General features: G+C 38.4%; 1 protein-coding gene, 2 long non-coding RNA genes and 1 pseudogene across 3 annotated transcripts; 2 read left to right on the top strand and 2 right to left on the bottom strand.

The window, feature by feature from the left end:
• Window positions 1-338: 338 nt before the first annotated feature.
• On the bottom strand, window positions 339-11,606 carry LOC125209972 (annotated as a pseudogene).
• LOC125214437 lies at window positions 5,585-6,897 on the bottom strand. The gene is made up of 3 exons (XR_007175115.1): window positions 6,883-6,897; window positions 6,519-6,694; window positions 5,585-5,880 (listed from the first exon to the last, which is right to left on the bottom strand). It is a non-coding gene; the product is annotated as an uncharacterized LOC125214437 (long non-coding RNA).
• On the top strand, window positions 7,008-7,855 carry LOC125214436. Its single transcript, XR_007175114.1, has 2 exons — window positions 7,008-7,346; window positions 7,552-7,855. It is a non-coding gene; the product is annotated as an uncharacterized LOC125214436 (long non-coding RNA).
• Window positions 11,607-16,265: 4,659 nt separating the features above from the next.
• LOC125209971 (rho GTPase-activating protein gacHH-like) lies at window positions 16,266-17,814 on the top strand. Its single transcript, XM_048109549.1, has 4 exons — window positions 16,266-16,350; window positions 16,484-16,657; window positions 16,708-16,863; window positions 17,630-17,814. Exons 1-4 carry the CDS (start codon window positions 16,266-16,268, stop codon window positions 17,812-17,814), a joined length of 600 nt encoding a protein of 199 aa, XP_047965506.1.
• Window positions 17,815-22,644: the final 4,830 nt, after the last annotated feature.

Genomic DNA, 22,644 nt, shown 5'->3' with positions numbered 1-22,644 from the left:
AAGGGAGAATAAAGTGAAAAATGAAAAAAAGTTGAGAGATAAAGAGAGAAAAAAGTAAGAGAGAGTAAAGTAAGTGTGTAGAAAAATGTGTTGACTTTTACTAAAAAAAGGGAAATGACTCTATTACTATGGAACGTACTAAAATGACAAAATGACTCTATTACTATGGAACGGAGGGACTAAGAAGTACCATATAAAAAAATAAGAAATTTTAAAAATAAGCAAATCAAAAATCCAAAACGAAAAATTTTAGTGCTCCGTATCATATTATTTTAAAATAGAATGGCTTGATGATCACGAAAAGTTTAGTCATGTCAAAATAGTTGTTCAGATGCCTTGAATTCTGTGTCTATTTACATTCTTTTGTTTTTCGATTCACAATTGCCCTATTTGTCACAACAATAGTACTATCAAAGAGTGATCTTGGCTGTCTATTAAGGTGAGATGTTCAACCGTCTCTGTAGCTCTGCCACGAGTCCGGTTCTTGGAACTTCGTCCTTGGTTGCGGCAGTGACATCTCTCAGTGTGACGACGCCTTTACTGAGCTCCTGGTCGCCTACTATCACCATGTAGGGTATCTTGGACCCTCTGGTGGCACGGTCTATGTGCTTTTTTAATCTCTGATGCACCATAACTTCAGCCTTTAGCTTGGCATCCCACAGCTCACTCGCCAGTTCGGCGCCTAGTGAGATGTCGTCGCCTAGGATGCTCACCAGAACCTGAGTTTCAGTTGCTCGTATTTCCTGAGACGAGGGCACATAGGATGTCAGAGGTCCGAAACTAAGAGTTTACTGACCTAAGAGAAAACACTCAGTCACAAGCAAAAACTATAGGAAATTTTTAAGAGCATGCTTCAAACAGTGAACACAAGTTAGCTGCATCAGAATTCTATGAGGTTGGCATATTGAAGTTGCACTATGAGACTACCTCATAAACTCGACATGTCTTTTAATTTATTCAGATGAGACAGAGTTCGAATGCATTTCTTTTCCTTGATAAAGGTAGATTTGTAAATAATGAGAAATGCATACCTGGTCATTTTGGAGTTGCTCCATGATAGCAAATACTCTCTCTATTCCTAAGCTGACTCCAACAGCAGGAACCTGCTTTGTGCCGAACATACCTATAAGATTGTCGTAGCGTCCACCGGCAGCAACTGAACCAACCTGAACAAAGTTTTTTTAGAATCCTTCAAATAAGACTCGTGTGGTATGATTCACATTATAACTAAAAAGAAGAGCAATTGGATAAGGAAGGGAGAAGCAATGTTGCAGCAGACAACTAAACAATTCTCCATTGTGACGAAAAACAATGAAGAATACCAGTACAAGTTCTTGCAAGAGTTATAGGTGTAATAAGTTGATTGAGTACTGAGCAGATTCAATTTTTCGAATTCATGTTAACGAATGATGGATAGATAAAAAATATCCAAGCTAATCTACCATTTTTACTTTGATGAATTGATTGATTCTGAACTTATTTGATCTTCTTTTCCTTCAAATACTCAATCATATGTTATAGGAGTAGTATATACTCCTGTTTTTGATAGATAGTAGTAGTATCTAGTACTATCTATCCTATCAAGTAAATGCCCCTTAAATCGTCAAAATGCTCCTGTTTTTGAGGCAATAATTAAATGTACATAAAATTGATATTTACCTGTGCACCCCCCCCTTTAAAAACAGTTTCAAATATGACTCCTGTGTAGTAATCCAGACCCCTTGCCAGACTCAAGTCGAAAACTACTTTGTTTATGCACTTGGACTTCAGTAGAGCTTTAAATAAAATCTCCAATTCATTCAATGCAAGCTCTGCTTCACTGTTTGATAAGAACTCACTGCCTTCCTGTTTTAACTTGGACAGTAACTCCATAGGCGATCCTCTATTTTCAACAAAACTTCCAATTTTATTGGCTGTCTCCTCTCAGTCAAACCTTTTTCTTCCACCTGTAAAATTGAAATGTATGCAGTCTATGAATCCACAAAGGATAGGATAATCCCACAAAATGAAAATCAAATATCATGTCATGTAATGGGATAGCTATTCTGCCAGTTTCACTTTGTCAACCTCTCGTGATCAGATCCACGCACTCACCATTTCCTTTTTAACCTTCTCAAATGTTTGCTTGTCTAGCTTGTCAATACTTGAACAAATAGTTCTAAATTTCTCTTGTGGCACCCCACAGATAGCCAACATGCCATCAAGTAACTTCCGGTGGTTTAGCTTCACCTGAAATGAATACTTGATACGGTTAAACACGAAATAATTTCCTTAACTATTAGCAACACAACCAAAACTTCAGAGGTCCATAAAGCAACGTGAGCAAATAATTTCACACAAGTAAAATATTTATTCAGATACAGTGTACAAGATAGAAAACGTATAGTGTCATCCAATTTTGTATTACTAAAATAACACTATCATAAAAAAATAGTTCTTTTAACCTCGTAATCTCCAATAGCTAGTTCATCAAGCAACTCTGTCAAGATTTTTATGACCTCAAAGTCTGGCAACATTTTTCCAAATTGACCAGCAAAGTCAAAGTCACATTGATAGAATTCACGATAACGTCCCTTTGATGGATTGTCCCGTCTGTTAAATTTTGCAATCTGGTACCTTTTGAAGGATGTCAAGCCATTCATAGCAACATATCAAGCAAAAGGTATTGAAAGAAGATGTAGGAGACAATGTATTGTGTTGTGTTTTCATTAGAATGATCCATCCCCCTCAATATAGGAGTTGTTACACTGTAATTACGGCATACAATCATTCTAATTCTTAGGCAAATATGCTCCCTATCAATTACATATTTCTCCTTTAATTATGTCTCCTTATTTGGTAAGTTGGGAGTATGGTATATTTGACACTCCCCCTCAAGTTGAGCAACGGCATCCCCGATACTCAACTTGCCTAGTACCTCAATTAAGGTTTTGGGATTCACTGCCTTCGTGAGAATGTCTGCTAGTCGTTCTTCTGATCGGACGAATGGGAGCTCTATGACTCCCCCTTCGATTTTTTCCTTGATAAAATGGCGGTCAACCTCCACATGTTTAGTCCTATCATGTTGGACTGGATTTTCTAAAATGCTGATCACTGCTTTGTTGTCGCAGAAAAGCTGACTTTTCCTCATCGGTGGAAATCCAATCTCAGTGAGTAATCTCCTAAGCCACATTATCTCCGTTAGACCACTCTTGATTCCTCGGAACTCTGCCTCTGCACTGGATAAAGCTACTACTTTCTGCTTCTTGCTTTTCCAAGTAACCAGGTTTCCTCCTACAAACGTGAAGTATCCCCCAGTGGACTTCCGATCTACAGGATTACTAGCCCAATCAGCATCAGTCTATCCATCTATCTCGAGATCTTCACTCTTCCTAAGTAGCACTCCATATCCCGTGGTTCCCTTGAGATAGCGTACGATCCTCAATGCAACATCTAAGTGATTTTGTTGAGGACGATGCATGAATTGGCTTACCACTCCAACCGCATATGAAATGTCAGGTCTTGTGTGAGACAGATAAATGAGTTTGCCTACCAACCGTTGATATTCTTCTCGGTTTGCTAACTTAGCGCCGTCTTCAAATTTCAATCCATGGTTCACCATCATTGGAATGTCTGCTGATTTACAGTCCAACAGTCCAACTTCTGCCAGTAGATCAAGCACATACTTCTTCTGTCGTAAAAATATCCCTTTCTTTGACCGAAGCACTTCTATTCCTAGAAAATATTTGAGGGGCCCAAGATCTTTCATCTCAAACTCCTGAAATAAGTTTGCTCGGAGATTACTGATTTCCTCTTCATCATCCCCCGAAATGATCATGTCGTCCACATAAATTAGCAGACAAGTCATTTTCTCCCCTCGCTTCTTCAAGAAAAGGGTATGATCTGAATGGCTTTGGATGTACCCATACTTCTGCATTGCTTGTGAGAATCTACCAAACCATACTCTTGGTGACTGTTTTAGTCCGTACAATGTTTTCTTAAGTCTGCACACCTTTCTTCCCCCTGAGTATCCAGGTGGCATCTCCATGTACACTTCTTCATTTTTTTTCAGTTCACCATGCAGAAATGCGTTGGTCACATCAAACTGGTGTAGAGGCCAATCTTTACTTGCAGCAACTGCCAGCAGTGTTCTGACTGTGCTCATTTTTGCTACTGGGGAGAAAGTCTCTTCGTAGTCTACTCCATACGTCTGCGTGTACCCTTTTGCCACCAGTCTGGCCTTGTATCTCTCAATCGATCCGTCAGCTCGTCTCTTGATGGTGAATATCCATCGGCATCCTACTGGTTTCTTTCCTTCTGGCAAATTGCATTCTTCCCAAGTGCCATTTCTGATAAGTGCATCCATTTCCTTCTTCATTGCCTCCCGCCAGTGTTTATGCTTCATTGCCTCTATCCATGAACACGGAATCTCCTCGTCTTCATATAGAGCTGCCTCAAATGCCTGTGCCATTTCTGTTAGGTAGCCTTGTGCAGAATTGACAATGGAATATTGGGTTTTCCTTCCTTTCCACTCTGGGGAGTATCTCTTGGGACGTATCCCCCTTTTTCTTCGTAGGGGAAGTATAAATCCTCCCATGTCGCTTCCACTTATTTCCACTGGTTCACTGTTTGCAGCAGTTTCCTGTCTCAGATCATCAATATCAACAATATCGCTTACCATAGGAATCGCAGGCGGGGAAGATGGTGTAGGAATGTCACTCAACTCCTCAGGCTGTGTATGAGACTCTGTAGACGGCCCGTTGGTACTGCAGTTCACTTCGTCTGGTGGACCAACTTCAGTCACATGGTCTGTATTTGGTAAGCTATGGAGATTTACGGTTTGAGGTAGGGAACAACTGAGCGGGCCACTAAGTGGAATATTATCACTCTCCTCCCCTTGACCGCGAGGTTGGGTAAAGAAATACTCAATCTCAACGAAATCACAATTCATTGTGGTGTACAGGCTATTGGCTTTTGGATCATAGCAGCGATATCCTTTTTGATTTGTTCCGTACCCCAAGAAAACACACTTAACAGAGCGGGGAGCAAGCTTGGATCGGTTATGTTTTGGGATATGGACATAAACAGAACAACCAAAGATCCGCGGTTCAAGGTTAAGAGGTGGTGGTATTTGGTGCATAGATGACATAACATCGATGGGTTTTTTGAGATTTAGGATGCGGGTAGGTAATCTGTTGATAAGGTAGACTGAAGTGACTAAAGCTTCGGGCCAGAAATTTTTGGGGACCCTAGATTCAATCACAAGGGCTCTAGTCATTTCGAGTAGAGTCCTATTCTTTCGTTCAGCTACCCCATTTTGTTCTGGTGTGTGTGGACAGGTTGTTTGATGGATTATCCCTCGTTCAGAAAAAAAGTTTTGCATATTGGCATTAACAAATTCACCCCCATTGTCTGACCTAAGGATTTTAATTGTTTTTCCATATTGATTATGCACTAGAGTATAAAACATACAGAATTTGTCAAAGACCTCAGATTTTGACCGTAGAAAGTAAACCCAAGTCATACGCGTGCAATCATCAATAAAGAGAACGAAATATTTAAACCCTAGACCACCCACCACAGGGGCAGACCCCAAACATCAGAGTGAACAATGGAAAAAGGAACCTTCTCACGGGTATTACTAAATTTAAACGTGTGTCTGTGGCTCTTGGCCAAAAAACAAGTTTCACAATTCAAATGGGAAAGATTGCTAGTAAGTTTAGGAAACAGAAGACGTAAATATCCTATAGACGGATGTCCTAACCGGCGATGCCAAATCAAGGCTTGTGATGAAGTCGGTCCGTGAGTCAGCATCGCAGTACCGTGGTGGGCCATCCTGTCTACATAATAAAGCCCTTGTTTTTCAGTGCCACGCCCAATCATCATCCCCGTCTTGATATCCTGTAATTCACAGAAATTGGACTGCATTAGTAGTTTACAATGGAGTTCTCTGGTAATATGACTGACCGAGACCAATTTATTTGCCAAAGAAGGGACATAGAGACAGTTCGAAAGTCTCAAAGTGGGTGACAGTGTGATAGTGCCGGCTCCTGCAACAGGTATTGCATGCCCATTTGTTGTGCGAACAAAACTTTTACGAGAATCAGATATGTCAGTGAAATCAGATGCCTCAAAAGACATCGTGTCTGTCGCACCACAGTCAAAAATCCAATTTTTATCTTTGTTTATGGAAGTAGTCACGGAGGAATTTGCTAGGGCCTGGAATGAATTGTTGCAGCTGATATTTGGTGTAAAATCAAGTTTTGGGGTATTTTGTAATGTGTTTTCGGATTTATGTAGAGTTGGGACTTTTTTTGGCAATAAGTTGGGGCTTGGAGGGGGTCTTTGTAATTTTTGGTGTTTTGTGGGGTGGGTTTGGGAGATATTTCCTGGATGGGGTATCTGATGTAATTTGTTTGTTTCTGTGGGGCTGCTTTGTAAGGGAGTTAAATGGTGGGGTTCGAAAAGATATTTGTCACAACTATTGGGGTCAAATGATAACTTCTCATGAGTTGGGGGTTTTATCCCCAAAATCATACCTGACATTGACATAGCCCTAGCCGTGGAGCACACAACCTCCTCACTGCCGCGCTGTTCGTTTCCTGTTCCGCCGTGCGTCGCACCGGCGCTGCCCGCCGTGCCCCCGGCGTCGGTAGCCCGGTCTCCGACCACAGTGGCGACCTTTCCTCCTCGATTCGCGGCAGCTCTTGTTGCTCTGTGGTACACGGAAGAGAAAGAAGATAAATAAGTGCGAGATGAGAACAAGAATAAGCTGTTGCGGAGGTGCACGAGAGTGCATGCAGCACGTAAACCAGACGATCTAGATCACCATACGCACACGTGGCAAGGATTCAAGTTAGTTAGTCAGTTAGAAGTTGTTATAGTTGGTTAATTGTTGCTTACGTGGACATGAGAGGTTATATATATACCGAGCATGATTGTAATTCAGATATTATGTGAATGAATTGATGCAAGTTGTTTCTCTCTCTTCCCTCTCTTCTCCTTCTAGTGGTTCATTGCGTATCGGTGCAATACCGGTCTCTGTTCCTATCACCGGAGGCCCCTATTCCGCACCACTCTGTTTCGCTTCATTTCGTCCCACCAATCGGGAAATCCGATTAGTAGGAAACAACCATCTTTGGTGTGCTTTTTACCACCACAATGGGTACAGGTAAGTCGGCTTCGATCTTCGTCCGGTCGTTTCTGCCATGGGCGTTGAGTCGCCTGCTGTCCAGTGGTTGAGCGGTTTCGAGCGGTGGCTGCGAGGCCAGAGGCGAGGCCGGCTGGATTCTGTGAGGAGCCTATGCCCTGGATTTGGTTGTTGACTGATTCTCGTCTGACGCGTGCGTATGCCTCGCGCGCCGATGGTAATGGGTCAAGCCGGATGATTTCCTTTTTGACAGATTCATACTTGTCATCCAGTGCGGTGACGAATTGATAAAGCCGTAACCTTTCCTTTGTCATTGGTATTATCTCTCTGCGATCTATCGAGATCCACAGAGATTGGAACTTATTCCAGAGGCTCTCGAGGGACATTTCATCTTGTTTGAGTGTGTTTGTCTGTCGGTACAGGTCGTATACTTGAACGGGGTCTGCGCCGCTGCCGTAGGTGATGGCCAGCCCGTCCCAAAGATCCTTGGCCGTTGCATATTGTGAAACCTCATTCACAAGATCCGCCGCCATGTTGTTGATAATCCAAGTAAAGACGCAGTGGTCTCGTTGCTGCCATTGTTGATATGTTGGGTCATTTCGGGATGGAGGGACAGAAACTCCATTGATGTGAGATGTCAGTCCCCTCCCCCCAATTGCCCGGTCCATGAGATCGGCCCAAAGTGGGTAATTATCCCCATCCAGTTTCGCTCTGACTGTGATATCACCCAACGATTCGGGGTGATGAGTCTTTTCTGGAGTTTTGTTGGGGATCGAACTCATGCTCAGCCGCAGGAACTCCGCAAATTGTGCGGCGAGTTCCGCAGGGAAGGGTGAAGGGTTTGGGTGGGAATCGGTGTTTTTGTTGTTGGTTGTTTCTGACATGTTTTCTGTTTCAGAATCTGACATATTGCTTGTGTTTGCTGTAGGATTGAAAAGAAGGTTAGGAGAGGTATATTACGGGCGGTGATGAAATTTTTCTGAGCCCGAACCTGCTCGTGATACCATATCGGAGTGAACAGAGTTCGCCACCCTGCAAAGTAGATGGTATTTGTATTGAAGTTAGACCGAAGACAAAAAAGAGAAGGTTCGGTGGAAACAAGAAGCTCACCTGATCAGCAAGGTCATAGATCAATTTTGAGTCTTCTCCATACTTTCCCATAAGAGTCTCTCTCATTTCAAAGACCGGGGTATCTAAAGCTGTGGCGCCATGCCTTTTAAAAACCTCAGTTATAATTTTGAAAGCTTCCTCTCTGACTGCCATCTGCTCTTTTGCAAAATCACGGGTACCCTGCACATGAAAGCAAGAGTCTATAATATAATGCATAACGTCTTTGTTTTCCATGTTGTCTTAAGGTACAATATGAGCAGATACACGAATGACAGTCAAATCATGGGCACACAAAATGAACCACAAGACAAAAAGGAAGGGGAAGCCACATTCATGGAGTGCCATTGCTCATAAACTAAAACACCTCAGTAAGTTTGAGATTGTAGTAATACTTTTAAAATGAACACAACAACCAAGCATTCACAGATCATCTCTTCAATCAAGTATATTTTATAGAAAAGAAATCCAGGCTTTGTTATGCATAACTAATAATGTGATAACACTCCTCCGACCATAAATGAGAAATCAGAGTAACATGGAAATCAGTTCCAATGGCAGAAGTAAAGTTGAATTTTTGTACTATCTTAGTTTAAACAACTTCTCTCTGTATCATTATATCTTCCTCTTGAAAATGGCATGATTTGTGCAATGCAGAGGAGTGTGATAGCAAATTTGTTTGCTTCACTTCTTGAAAATAAATAGGCCATATATAAGAAACATAATAAAACAGTCCGTCCTTTACATGAATAATTTGAGATAAAATACTACTATCGGCTTTTCTAGAGCAATGCTTATGGTTTCTTCTAAAGGGAATCAATTTTGCTTGATCATCAAGAGATTAAATATGCCACCTCGATTATTCAAGATACATAAATTTTGCAATCAATCCAACAAGAGAATGCTTACGCTTACCAAATATTGTAACAATGACAGACCATATACAAATACCCAAAAAAAAATGTCAACATTATACCTTAGGTAGCTTCGGAAGCCTTCAACTTTCATTGGTTTCCACAATCTCTTTTACTTTCACGACGAGATCATCAAAACATGGACCCTCTGCATCCAGTAATGACTGGAAAAACTGAGCGAATTTTTCCAAGTCAAAATTTGCAGCTCCCCTGAGCAACAGCAACCTGTCTTTGATAAACTTCATAAGAGAAATTGTTCCCTTCCCCATATCAACTTCATTCTTCTCACTTTCCTTATCAGCTTTAGGATTATCCCCAATTTTAGGCTCACTCAAACTCCCATTGTCCCCTTGAATTCTATCGCCAAAAATCTCGCTTCCTCCAAGTGAAATGAACGCAGCTGCAGCCTCCCACGAAACTACATTCGTCACCACGTCGAGTAATTCATAAATTTTGTGGACGAATAACAGACAATCCTCTTCCAAACGAGCAGTTTGAGAGGATGCGTACAGCTCCTCCAGAGCAGTTCGTTTGGAAGAGGATGCGTACAGCTCCTCCAGAGCAGGGCGCAAGGATTTAGCAGCTATCATTTCCGAGAGACGAGAACACAATTCCACATCAGAAATTGAACTGGAGAGAAGAAGATGGGTTGACGCACGAAGCCAAATTCCCCAATGCCATCGACAAAACCTTGGCCGAGCCAGCTCCGAATCCGGAATTCAACTGAACTCTAGCTCTCAAGTGCAGCGATCGAGAAACATCCCTGAAATCCCCATGGAGCGACGGAATCTCCGCCACGGAATTGTCCGAAAGCTTCTTCCCTGAATTAACCAGGTTTGAACCGTTAAAAAACACCTTGAAATCAGCTGCCACAGCAACGGCGAAGGTCGCCGTTGAACCATCTCCGGAGTCCGTCAAATTGAAGGGCGACACGTCAGCTCGAAGCGCCTCACACGATAAAGCTGCAACGGCATCAACAATAGAGACCAATGCAGAAGTTCGGTGATCCAGAATCGCAGAAACGTCAGCAAGCGCAGCAGCTGAGTAATCGACCATATAGCCAGATCATCCGATGCAACATTGTCGATTGTATAGTCCAAACCTAAAACATTCTGTTCGAGAATTTCCACCAATTGAGCACAGGCGGAGGAGGAAGAGGAAGAGAGCAGCAGCTTATTCAATAGAAGGATTAGAGACGCCCTAGCTTCCTTCGCCGTGAAATATTCAGGAATTGATGTGAATCTCCAAAATTAGGTCAAGACTTGTTCTTGTAAAAGCAACGACACAATTAAAAACTAGTACAAACTAAAAACACTACAACAATAATATAAAAACACGTTACATTGAAACTTAAATAAATATTACACTAAAAAGGATAGGCGTTCCATCCCACAAAAAGATAGAACAAAAATAGAAAGGGCGAAGGGGATCGAAATGGAAGAAATTGAGGAATGAACAAATGACCTCTTGAAGACCGAAGGACCTCCACCAAAAAGATGATGGCAACCCTTGGCAACTTTCATCCAAGTAACCATTTATATCGACTCACTCGCTAGCTACACGACACTAGGGTATACTTTCGTTCGAGCTCCGCCACTAGAGGTATACTCTTTCGAGCTCCGCCCCTAGGGTATACTCTCACTCAAGCTCCGCCACTAGCTACATGGTGCTAGTTGTGAATTTACCAAGTGGCTAACCCTGGACTAACCACAAAGTAACCATAGCCCGGCCATGGATTTTTCCAAAACATTCATATCACCCAACATGGGGAGGGACTCCACAAAGGAGACACTCTTTTTTTCTAAACTCAACTCTAATCTCTAATCTATTACAAAAGATACAAAAGACCCTATTTATAGATGTGGGAGATTGGAAGATGAAAAGTCACTCAAACTAGGGTTGGAATATGAAAAGGCACTCAAAATAATTCAAAATCCCGCCTTTTTGAAGTCTTCTCGGACATAAAACGCTCGGCCGGGCGTTTTGGGGCCTTGCCCGGGAGTTTTCACTGTCGTCGGGCGTTTTGCTTGTTGGACTGCGCAGTGTTTGTAAAACGACCATAACTTTCTCATCCGAGCTCCGATTGAGGCGTGCAAGGTATCCACGCGAAGCTCTTTCGATGGAGAAGAAAATGGTGGTCTTTGAAAAGCATTTGAACATCATATGGATAGGCGAATCTTTGCTCGAATCTGACCCCAGTTGCGGCTTGGCTCTTTGTCACCTCTTCACCTCACTTTCCTTGGTTTAGCGCTACCCGGATTCGTATCAGGAATGGTAAAGGAGAACTTTGCAGCGGAGCTGGTTGAAGAGGAGGAGCGACGACGAGAGAGTGCTGAGGAGTCAATTGTGGCGCGAGCTTTGCCGATCGCCACGTCGAAAACGGAGGATGAGGTCAGCGAAGATCCTTTTCCGCCGAGAGTCACCGTGCGTCCCTCTGCCGCCGCCGCCATCGCCATCGCTTGCTGAGAAACTATATAGAAAAGGTATACTATGTATTTACTTTATAAAAAGTGAAATAAACATTCTAAAAAGTACTAACATATTCCATAGATAAAAGTGTATAGAAAGGTAACGTATTTTTTTTAAAAATAAATAATAGTAAAAAATGCATAAACAAAACATAAAATATAGTAATACATTCTCAAATACCTTTGCCTTTGGAAAAGTGTTTTTCATGAAAAAAAGAAGGCAAATATGGTAGTTATAGAATTTTACCTCTCCATTGATGGCAATGTAAAGATAATTGAAAAAAGTATAATACCTTCTCAAATACATCCCCCCTTAGAGCATGTGAGAAGTAGTATGGAGAGACATCCTTCCACGGGATGCAAGAAATATGTATACCGCAAGAAATATGGACAGATATCCTTGCGAGACTCTCGATCAGATGCATCATGAGGTGTTAGAGCGTTTGTAAGTCATGGCGCGATCTTATAAAATCGGATGGTCGGTTTGCAAAACAATTCATGGCTTTCGTTTCTCAAGACAATATGGGGTATGGAGTTGCTGATGAGGACGGCCAGCCACTTTTCCGATTCGACTTGCCCTCTTGTCCAACTCCTCCTCACCATCGTTTGGTAATTAGTTCCGTTAATGGGTTGTTTTTGTTGTGGGATGGATTATATGATTATAATGATTTTCTTTCAATAGTCAATCCAATGACTTGTGAATATATTGAGCTTCCTCCTCAGCCTACATGTAGGTGTATATATGGATTTGGAGTGAGCAAATTAAGTGGAGAATATAAGATTTTATGTATCGATGAATCTAGGTTCTGTCATGTGTATACTCTAGAAGGAGAATGTTCGTGGAGAAGGATCCCAGCACCACCGACAACTAGATTGCCTACCATACCATCATCGATGGGCTTTACACCTAGACCGTCACTCGATTCTGCTATATTTTATAATGGAAATATTCACTGGGTTGTTTGTGATTTTGAGAAGAATTTTTTGGTTTGTTGCTTGATCTTGAAACGGAGCTCTTTACCAATTTTCCTCTTCCGCCCCTAAATGAGCAAATCTTGATTCATCCTGAGCATATCTGTTTGGCTTTATTATATTGGGGATATCGGTAGGGATGTCAATCTAGCCCGAAACCTGCGGGTCGACCCGAATAATTCGGTAAATCATAGGGTTAGGGCCGAAAAATCGCAACCCAGATACATAATAGGGCTACACGGGCTAACCAGTTCGGGTCAGCAGGTTATGCGGGCTGGCCCGGGTGGGTTGCGGGTTAGCCCATGGGTTGAGCATTTAAAATAAAAATATAATTAAAATTTTGGGTTATATACTTTATACATATATGAAGTATATATGGTAATTACAACATTAAAAGCAACATTGATATGAAGTATATATACTAATTATGTATTCTCTCTCAAATTGAAAGTTAGGGTCATATGGATTATAGATGTTATTGATATTTACTCATATTAAATGCCGCATTACGTCTTTCCTCTTGAAAAGAATGATCCGGTCGAAGCTTCAAAAGTTATTGATGTAGAAGAATGTCATTCAACTTCATAGATTTTATTTTTGACTTACTACTATCTATACTATCTTTTTTAACTACCTATAATTTATTTTATGGGTATATAATTAAGAATGCCATTCAACTCCTTTTAAATGCATGATTTCCATTTAATTGTAGTCGGATTCACGTGCACTACTAATTAGTGATATGTTTATGTATATTGTTTCAATTTTCAATTGTTATTATTTTATTTCTCTTGATTACTATTTGTGATAATCTGTAGTATTTTTTTTATAAGTTAGAATATTGAATTGGATAGAAAGTAACACATAAGATCACTTTTGGCCCGAATAGCCCGTGGGTTAGCTCGAAACCCGAAGATATAGGGTTAGGGCCGAAAATTTATAGCCCGAAAAATTTACAACCTGAATAACCCGCACCCAAATAGCCCGACAACCCGAGTGAGTTGGCCCGACCCGAGCGGGTTAGCCCAATTGACATCCCTAGATATATCGGCTATGCATTTTAGAGGACAAGCTATGGTTATGCGATACATCATATCCCGTAGATAATCCTAAAATTTGGAAGATGGACAACTATGGAGATGCAAGTTCTTGGATAATGGAATATAACTTCAAACCACCAATGGAACCTAACACTCCGATCAAAGTTTTGATGAATGGTGATTTGTTGTTCTGTGGCCAAGGTTCATTATTTATCTATTCCAAAAACACTGAAGGTTATGCGAAAGATGCTTATCTTCACCAATATTCCTATTATTACTTTCCTTGCATCAGTACTTACACCCCAAGCTTTTCTTCACTCAAAACGGTGGGAATTCACAATGTTAAGTCATTATGTTTTCATTAGAGATATTTTATACTTTCATGGATTTTTGTAAGTTTGTTTCATTAGGAACTTGTTTTTAGTTTCATATATTTATTGTACTATTTCTTTCAGATTCATATAATTAGGAACATTAGATATAAAGGCCCAGCCTTAATAGTTAGTACCTCAGGTTCTTATAAGTGATATATTGAGTATAGTAATTTATTGATGTATTGAGACTTGAACTCCACCCAAATAAATTATTTATAATCTCTCAATCTATCTATTAATATATTAAGTGAGAGTTGTCGAGAAAATCACAGAAATGCCATTATGACCACTTCTGAAGTGGGGCTTCAATAAGTATTGGATCTTAGTATGAGCGCATGATGTATGTCAAAGCCCAATATTTAATAGGCTTTACATTATTTAATTTTTTATAATATTTTTGATTATTAATAAAGTTGCATAATGATCAATTCCGTAAATGCATACCATTTTCAAATTCTACCAGTATTCTAACAATTAATTAAACCCATTTTATATCTATCTATACATATATAAAGCCTCAGTTTTTGTAGACCCATTTTTGCGGCCAAATATCATGAAATATTTGATGATCATATTACATAATATAGTAAACATTAGTATTATCACTTCTGGATCTAAAAGTTGAATTTATATGGCATGATAGGAGCCATCAGATCATGGGGACTTTAAATTTTCTAATTTCAATGTACATAGCAGAATTTATCATCGTCATTTCTGTAAGTAATTCTTGTATTCATCTAATGAGCGTAGCGGAAATTGCATACATGAATAACTGATCTAGATTCATAAAGTAGTTGAGCATGTAAAACACAATAGAACTAAATCTTACTTGTTGTGTTGTTTTCTTCTACGATTGAATCCTGCAAATTGAATCCACTACTATAGAGGTCCACGTGCAATCCAATCCGATGCAGGAACTATCGTAGTACAACTGCTCCTTAGAAGAATGCTAGGAATTCTCTCTACAAAGCTTTACGTATTTTCTCTCTAATGTTACACTATTTCTCATGCCGCACAATAGAGAATAAATAACCATTAAATAGATGAAGAGTCACTAAGGTTCCATGATTGTTCGGCTTATGGACTAATATTATTGTAGCCCAACTATAATTATTTAATCCATATTAATCTAGTTCTAGCTCATTTCCTTTCAACTTCAACTTCATAATTTTTTTGGTTAAATTTTATTTTATGAGCTGTGAAAAAACTCAAAAACTTCTTAGAATATTTCTTCTTTTGCATATATTGAGTATTGTGCAAAGCATTGAGGCAAATTTTATCAGCTTTTGATCAATCGAGTAATTTACAATCAATCAAAATATATAATTGCACATTGGTTAAGGTATAGTACTCCTAAACAATAAGCGACGCCCATATAATGTCTTTGCACATGTATTAATTGCACATTGTTTAAGGTATAGTACCATAGATGACAAAAACAATATGAATTACATGAGACAAACAATAAGAATTTCGACAAATAGATGACAAAATGTCGTACCATTACCATATGTAAAATGTTGTACCATAGATGATAAATAGAGAAATAACAAAAATCAGAAGGCAGTATTCAAAACAACATTTTCATTTCCTTAATGAGCACATTTGCCATTTTTGGTTATCCACGAAAAATAGAGCACATCTAAAAAAAGAAAGTTTTCAACAACTTCTCTCTTACTTTTTCCATTCTCTCTTACTAATAATATGGAGCATCACATTCCACTAACACTTAGCACTATATACGATGTAGCCACTGGATACTATAATAGTTGTGGTGCTTAAGTTAAATATACTGATAAATCTTGAGATCTCACTAAATATCATTTTGTAGATAAGGGTCCAAATCCCATTTACTAGCGTCAAGCCAAATACATTGTTATAAAAAGAACATACGATAGGAGAATGACATTATTTCATTGGTGCGATTTTTAATTCATTCAAGAAATGCGACTAACAAAAGTTACTTTGAAATTGAATAACGATTTTTGTACTGAACAAAAAATAATCAATTACTGTGCTAGTATTTGATAATGTTTTGCCTGCCGAAAGAAGATAGAGATAAGCAATAAGATGACTTCACAACTATTAAAAGGATTGATCAAAGATTAGATATTAGAGAGACATAAATAAAGTGGGCTATTTGTGTATAGTGTGTGTAAAGTGTGTACTGTGTGTCTAGTGTGGGTACTTTGAGGAAATCGATACTTTGAGGAATTCGATAGAGGTTTCTGAGTAATTAATCAAGGGTTTAGGTTTAGAGCATGGATGAGGCTTTGGGTTGGGAGAAGGTTCTGTTCGGTTATTGTGGGCCTGGTCAGATTAATGGCCACACCTGTAACTCCCAAGGTGAATTTATATATGTTTTTAGTGGTCGCGGGAATGATCATCGTTTGACCAATCGCCTACATGTACTCAATACAGGTACTTTCTCCAAATATTTTATTTCTTTAATGATTTTTTATCATGAATGGTTGAAAAGGTGTATACTTAGTGACCTCTGCTACTATGTGTTGGGAGGAACCCAATGTGATTGGTACACCACCAACCCCAAGAATTGGTCATAGCTGCACAATAGTTAAAGATGTTCTTCTCGTGTTTGGTGGACTTGCTGAAGAAAATATTCTAATGAATGATTTGCATATTTTCAGAATTTGTAAGTCTTTATACATCATTAAAACTTTGTTTGGTGAATACTCCTTATAGCTTCCAATGAGTGGATTGCACCGGTTGTCAGGGGTTTTATTCCACCAGCAAGGAAATTCCACAATGCAACTTTTATAGATAGAAATCTAATATTCATATTTGGTGGAGTTGGATATGGTGTTAGCTATGACGATACACTTTATGTTTTAAATACTGGTATGTATTTGTTCTTTGTTTCTTGAGCTTGCCACCCAACCTACACACTAATGATCATATTTTATATTCTTTAAAATGTAGATACTTATGAGTGGCGACATGTTATCTAGTGGTACTCCTCCATTTGCAAGAGTGGGTCATACTAGCACTGCATGTGCAAATAAAATTATTGTTTTTTGGTGGATTTGAGTCTCTTGACTCTTATGAACTTTGCCCATTTCATGTATACATATTTGATAAATGTAAAAATCTATTTTACTTAATTTGTTGTGGATTCTTATAAAAATTATCTTCACAGTGCTTCATTCATTGAATAAACAATTTCTCTTGCATGGATCAAGTTAAAGATTGTTGGCCAACTATTGCCACCCTGAGCTATGCATACATCATTTTGTATGGGGAGAGATGTGTTTATATTTGGTGGATCATCAAATGATTGGAGTTTACACAACGATATTTATAAGATCAACATTCGTAAATAGCTAGTGTGTTTTGACTATGCTTTTTTGATGTAAACTTTGGCTACATAATATAATATCTAGCTGCAATATGCAAGAACCGGTGCTTGTGTCAAAGTATTACTGTTGGAGTAGGCTCGTACTCCAGATTTGGAATGGTTGGTTGTACTTTAAGTCCACATATGCCCACATATGCATGGAGTTTTATTAATAGGCGGCTGCATTGGAAGGAAAAGTAGTAGACGACATGTATTACTTGCATATTATATAGTACGTAATTATAGTATAATCTGTTTGCAATACTCCAGGTTCCATCATAGAGATGGTTTGGGGCCACACATGCAATGCGATTGCAGAGGGTAAATTTCTTTATATCTTTGGTGGCAACAGGGATGACGACCTTCGCTCGAATCAAGTCCATGTTCTTTATACAAGTGATGCTCTTGTTGACTTCTTGCTGATTCCACAATTGAGATGTGTGGTTATCTTATGATTTTTGACCCATTTTTTTTTGTCTTAGGTCGTATATAATTAATCAATGTGTAGAGTTGATTGTCATATAGCAAAATTCTTGGTTATGGAAAATGTGTGGCCAATAGATTTGTGCTTAGATGGCTTGAATCAAAGTTGCTCGCTGACTGTTGTATCTCGTACGCAGTTAATATGCATTGGAGCAGCCCTGTTGTGCTTGGTCAACCACCTACACCAAGAGATAATCACAGCTGCACCACAGTTGGACAAAATATGTTTGTCTTCGGTGGTACAGATGGAATAAGGCAACTCAATAATTTACATATCTTCAAAACTTGTACTTTAATCCTCTTTGTTTCTTTGTGTGTTAATTCACGAGTTAAAGTTTTAGACATACTTTTATTTATTTTTCCTTTTTATTCTTCAATGTCTATATATAAACTGACAGTTTTTGCTCATTATAGACTCCAATAGGTGGATCACACCATTCGTTACCGGTGATGTTCCTCAACCAAGAGAAGGCCATGGTGCCGTACTTATTGATAAAAGACTTTTTATTTTTGGGACGTAGCATCCTTAACAACAATAAAGTATTTTACAATGATGTTTATACGTTTCATACTGGTATGAATGAAATATTATCCCGTCTGAATTACCAAAAGACATATTCAGGCTTATGTTCTTTTTTGGTGTTCCTCCAAGTGCAAGGTTTGCACATACATTCACATCTTCGAGCAACCAAATCATTGTTGTTGGGGGCCAAGACTCTGCAAATAATTACCTAGCTGGTGTACACACACTTGAGGCATGTATACTTGAAGATCCTTTGTTGAAAGTTAATTAATAATCAAGGTGGATTCTAATAAAATTATGTTTGGTAATTAAATTTACACTTATATGATTATATTTCCTTTTTGAACAAATAGATCATTATATTTGGTTCATGTTGCACACTTTTGGCCAGAATTTGTCACCTTGAGCTGGGCACACATCAATTTGTTTGAGAAATAGATTGTTTGTCTTTGGTGGTTTCTTAGATAATTGGAACTTATATGATGATCTTCATATTCTTGAAATTGGTAAGTTGTATTCTTATATGTATAAACTGGTGGGGCTTTTATTAATATGTAGCACTCTTCTGTCTGGAATATTGAGAAGAATTCAACTGTTGGGGTGAAACCATCTTTAGGAGTAAGTTTGACTGGACAAGTTTTAGAGCATATGAATGATGTTTTGATTTTTATTGGTGGTCGGAGATACCTTGATCCACTGAATGAAGTCTCTTACCTACTAACCGGTACTACTTTCTCATCTTTAATCATCTTAAGTGGTATTTAGTCACTACGTGTTATTAACTCATAAGTCACCAGGTATAGTAGATGGAGCAGACGAAATATACAAACCAGTGGTAGATGGGATGGTAGTCTTTTTACATACTGAGGCTACATTGTTTTTTTTTGGAATGGTATCCATATGTGACCTATTTTAATTTGTTTAAACCACTTCTCATACAAAGCACCTTCGATGGGTTATCATACATAATTAGGGCAGGGTCGATACGACATACTGTATCAAAAATTTTGTATAGTTATCGTATCGAAAATATCGATATAAAAGAATTTCATATCGTTATCGTATCAAAAGTTTCGGTATACCGTATTTCAGTATGGATAATATCTATATCGTTATCGTATCGAAATTTTGGTATATTGTACCGAACTTGGGTATACTGTTGGAAGGTATATCGAAATTAAATGGATATCTATTTATATATTTTTAACTTTTAATCTTAAAAAAATTAAATTATATTATTATTATTATCAATATAAATGGTATGTATCGATAATTCAATACGTATTGATTTTTGATATATTTCGATACACCGATAAATATCGATACATATTGTATATTCGATATAAAACGATATACCGCAGTATAAGAAAATTCATATCGTAATCGTATCGAAAACTTACGATACGGTATTGTATCGTACCAAAAATTTCGGCATACCAAAAATTCGATATTTTTCGGTACGATACGGTCGATATACCATTTTTTCGGTATATTTTACCAACCCTATACATAATGGAGTTTGAGTTGTCAGAGGATTTAACTTCTCTTAAACTAAGAGGATATGCTTGGGAGAGTTGTTTGAACGTATCATTTCGAAGAATTGCTGGTGGAATGATTGAAATGTATCCCATACATGTTTTTGACTTTTAGATGCATTATGTAAACTGTTTTTCTTCATCTCGGTCTTTTGTGATACCTAGGATAAGAGTCATGCTCTATTTCTAAGAAGTTTTTTTCTTTTGCAGGCTGACATGCTGATATTTGATAGGGTTAAATGTTAAGAATTTTGTTGCTGAAAAATAACTAATTTAGTATATTTTAATATTATTTCTAATTCTCATGAAAATTTCTTTTTGAAAATACTTATTCCGTACATGATGGTTCTGTTACTAATTATCGTTGAGTTTAATTGTAGTACTATTACTGATTTATATGGAGTTTTCTTGTTGAAAATACTTATTAAGATGATTAAGAAGTACTCTTTCTTGTTGAAAATACTATTACTGATTTATATAGTAGTCTTTCTTGTTGAAAATACTTATATGGAGTTTTCTTGTTGAAAATACTTATCTTGCCAAATCTAAGAAGATCTTGCCATATCCTAATTAAATTAGGATTTGATTTTTATTCCTTGTGAGAAGAGGCAAAAATCGCCTATTTCCTTTTATTTGGAGGGGATTTAATTATTTATTTTCTTGCTCCGTGATATATTATTCTACTCCGTGAAATATTTGAATTAATTATAGACTAATTAAAATAGCCTATAATTTTCGAAAATCCCCTTACTTCTCAACTAAATCAACGCCATTCTCTACTATCAAATCTCTCCAAATCTTCCAAATCTTAATTTATTTAATTATTGGAGTATATCTTGCACTCTATAAATAAGAGGAGAGAAATCAAAACCCTAGCACTACAGAAAACCGCCCCCACTCCCAAAAATCTCGACATCTCTCTTTCTCCCACTCTTTCAATTTTTTCTTCTACTTTCTCCATTAATTCTTCATCTTTTGGAGAAGAATTGAAGCTGCAATTCAAGAATTCATTGAAGAATCAAGATTTTACTTGTTTCTACCGTTTGTTTTCGCAAGAAAAGGTACTTCTATGTATGCATGTATGTGTGTGTGTGTGTATGTGCATGCCTCGGTAGGCGTGCACATGTGTGTGTGCGTGTGCATGTGTTGTGTGGAGAAAAGCACTCATGCGTGACACGATTTGATGATAAATCTGGATTTGTTGTGTGAATAAAAACGATATGATAATCGTACTTTGATTTTGATTGTTGATTTTGAAAATAATCGAAGGGAAAAGGGAAAACGTGAGATCATGCATAATTTTAATCTATGATTTGAGACTTATTTGAAAAATATGAACTAAAGGTGATAGTTCGCGTTCCCGGTGGGATATCAAGAAGAAGTGCATTTTTGTTGAACTCGAAGGAAATCGAGGTGGGCTTTATTCTAAACTCTCTTCTATGTGCAAATTTATGATGTTGGAGAAATAAGGGTGGATTGAACTGTTATGCCATGCCTATAAATTATTTTGGATATTGTGAGTGCCTGATGCCTAGATTGTGAGTACGCTCCATTAGGCTACAGTGGCTATATAAACGAATTCGGGTCTGAGTAGGGCCGCAAACCCTACCAGGCTGTGTACACGGTGGGATCGGGAGCCGTCCTTGCTAGTCGGCCGGTCTCGTGGGCGAAAAGTGTGGCCACACTTTCGTCGCACTATGAAATGATGATTGATGAGAAAATGGGAGGTATTATTTGACTGGCCAGTCCATGATATATATTTTGTGATACTTGATGCTTATCTTTAAATAAATGCAAAACCTCGAGTTCACTATGGTAAGGGTGGCATAACTATAAAATGTTTTGGCATGAGTCCACTGAGTATGTTTAAAATACTCAGCCCTGCATGTGTTTTCCCTATGTGCAGGTTGAGCGGCGATGGGCGGTCGGTGGTGTTGAGAAGATTGAATCGAATAAAATGGATGTTTGGAACTATAAGTGTAGTCGTGTCTTCATACATGGCTCCGCTTTCTCTTGATATGCTTCCGCTGAATTTTTTTTGGAAAACTTATTATCTTTGGTTGTGGTGAACTTAAATTCTTTATTTTGGAATGAGGGGAATTATTGCGTTTTGTTGGAATTAGGCTAAACCTTTGACTTTTGAACCTAATCTATTAAGTCTTGATTCTCGTAAGTTAGCCGTTGACTTATTGCCTTGATCTTCATTAATTGCTAGGGTAAATCTCTTTAATTGAAACCCTAGTCTCTGTTCTTGTTGTTTTTAAGTTCGCCTTAGTAGCAGTCGCTGCATTTATTATACCCTAGAAATGCCGGACTGTTACATAAATATTTATACACACTACTTTCTTCTTCACTCTCCCGAAATACATCACCTTTCTAAACTGTGATCTGCCTCATCCCACCTCCTCCATAGGCTCGTTGCGCCCCTAAAGATCCACCACACAAGAATAATGCATCTCTGAAGGCCTCACTCATACGTCTCCATTTTCTATACATATCTATTTATGATGACAAACACAATCCATGTTTTTTTTCACACTAAATCCTTGAAGTTGTAATCCTTCTTGAATAAATTCATCTTCGATATTATTGGTAGGAGAGCATTGGTCATGGTGTTAATTAATTCTCACACCCTCACTGTTCATAACCTTGAAACAACCCAATGCCTCTTTCGTTAAATCCCTATACGAATATATCAAGTTTAATAGTAAAATATAGACAACTATATACATTTTACTCAAATC

Source organism: Salvia hispanica, chromosome 3 (genome assembly GCF_023119035.1).
Source record: "Salvia hispanica cultivar TCC Black 2014 chromosome 3, UniMelb_Shisp_WGS_1.0, whole genome shotgun sequence".
Lineage (NCBI taxonomy): Eukaryota > Viridiplantae > Streptophyta > Magnoliopsida > Lamiales > Lamiaceae > Salvia > Salvia hispanica.
Note: the sequence above shows the minus strand (reverse complement) of the source record. Positions and strands in the feature narration are given on the sequence as shown.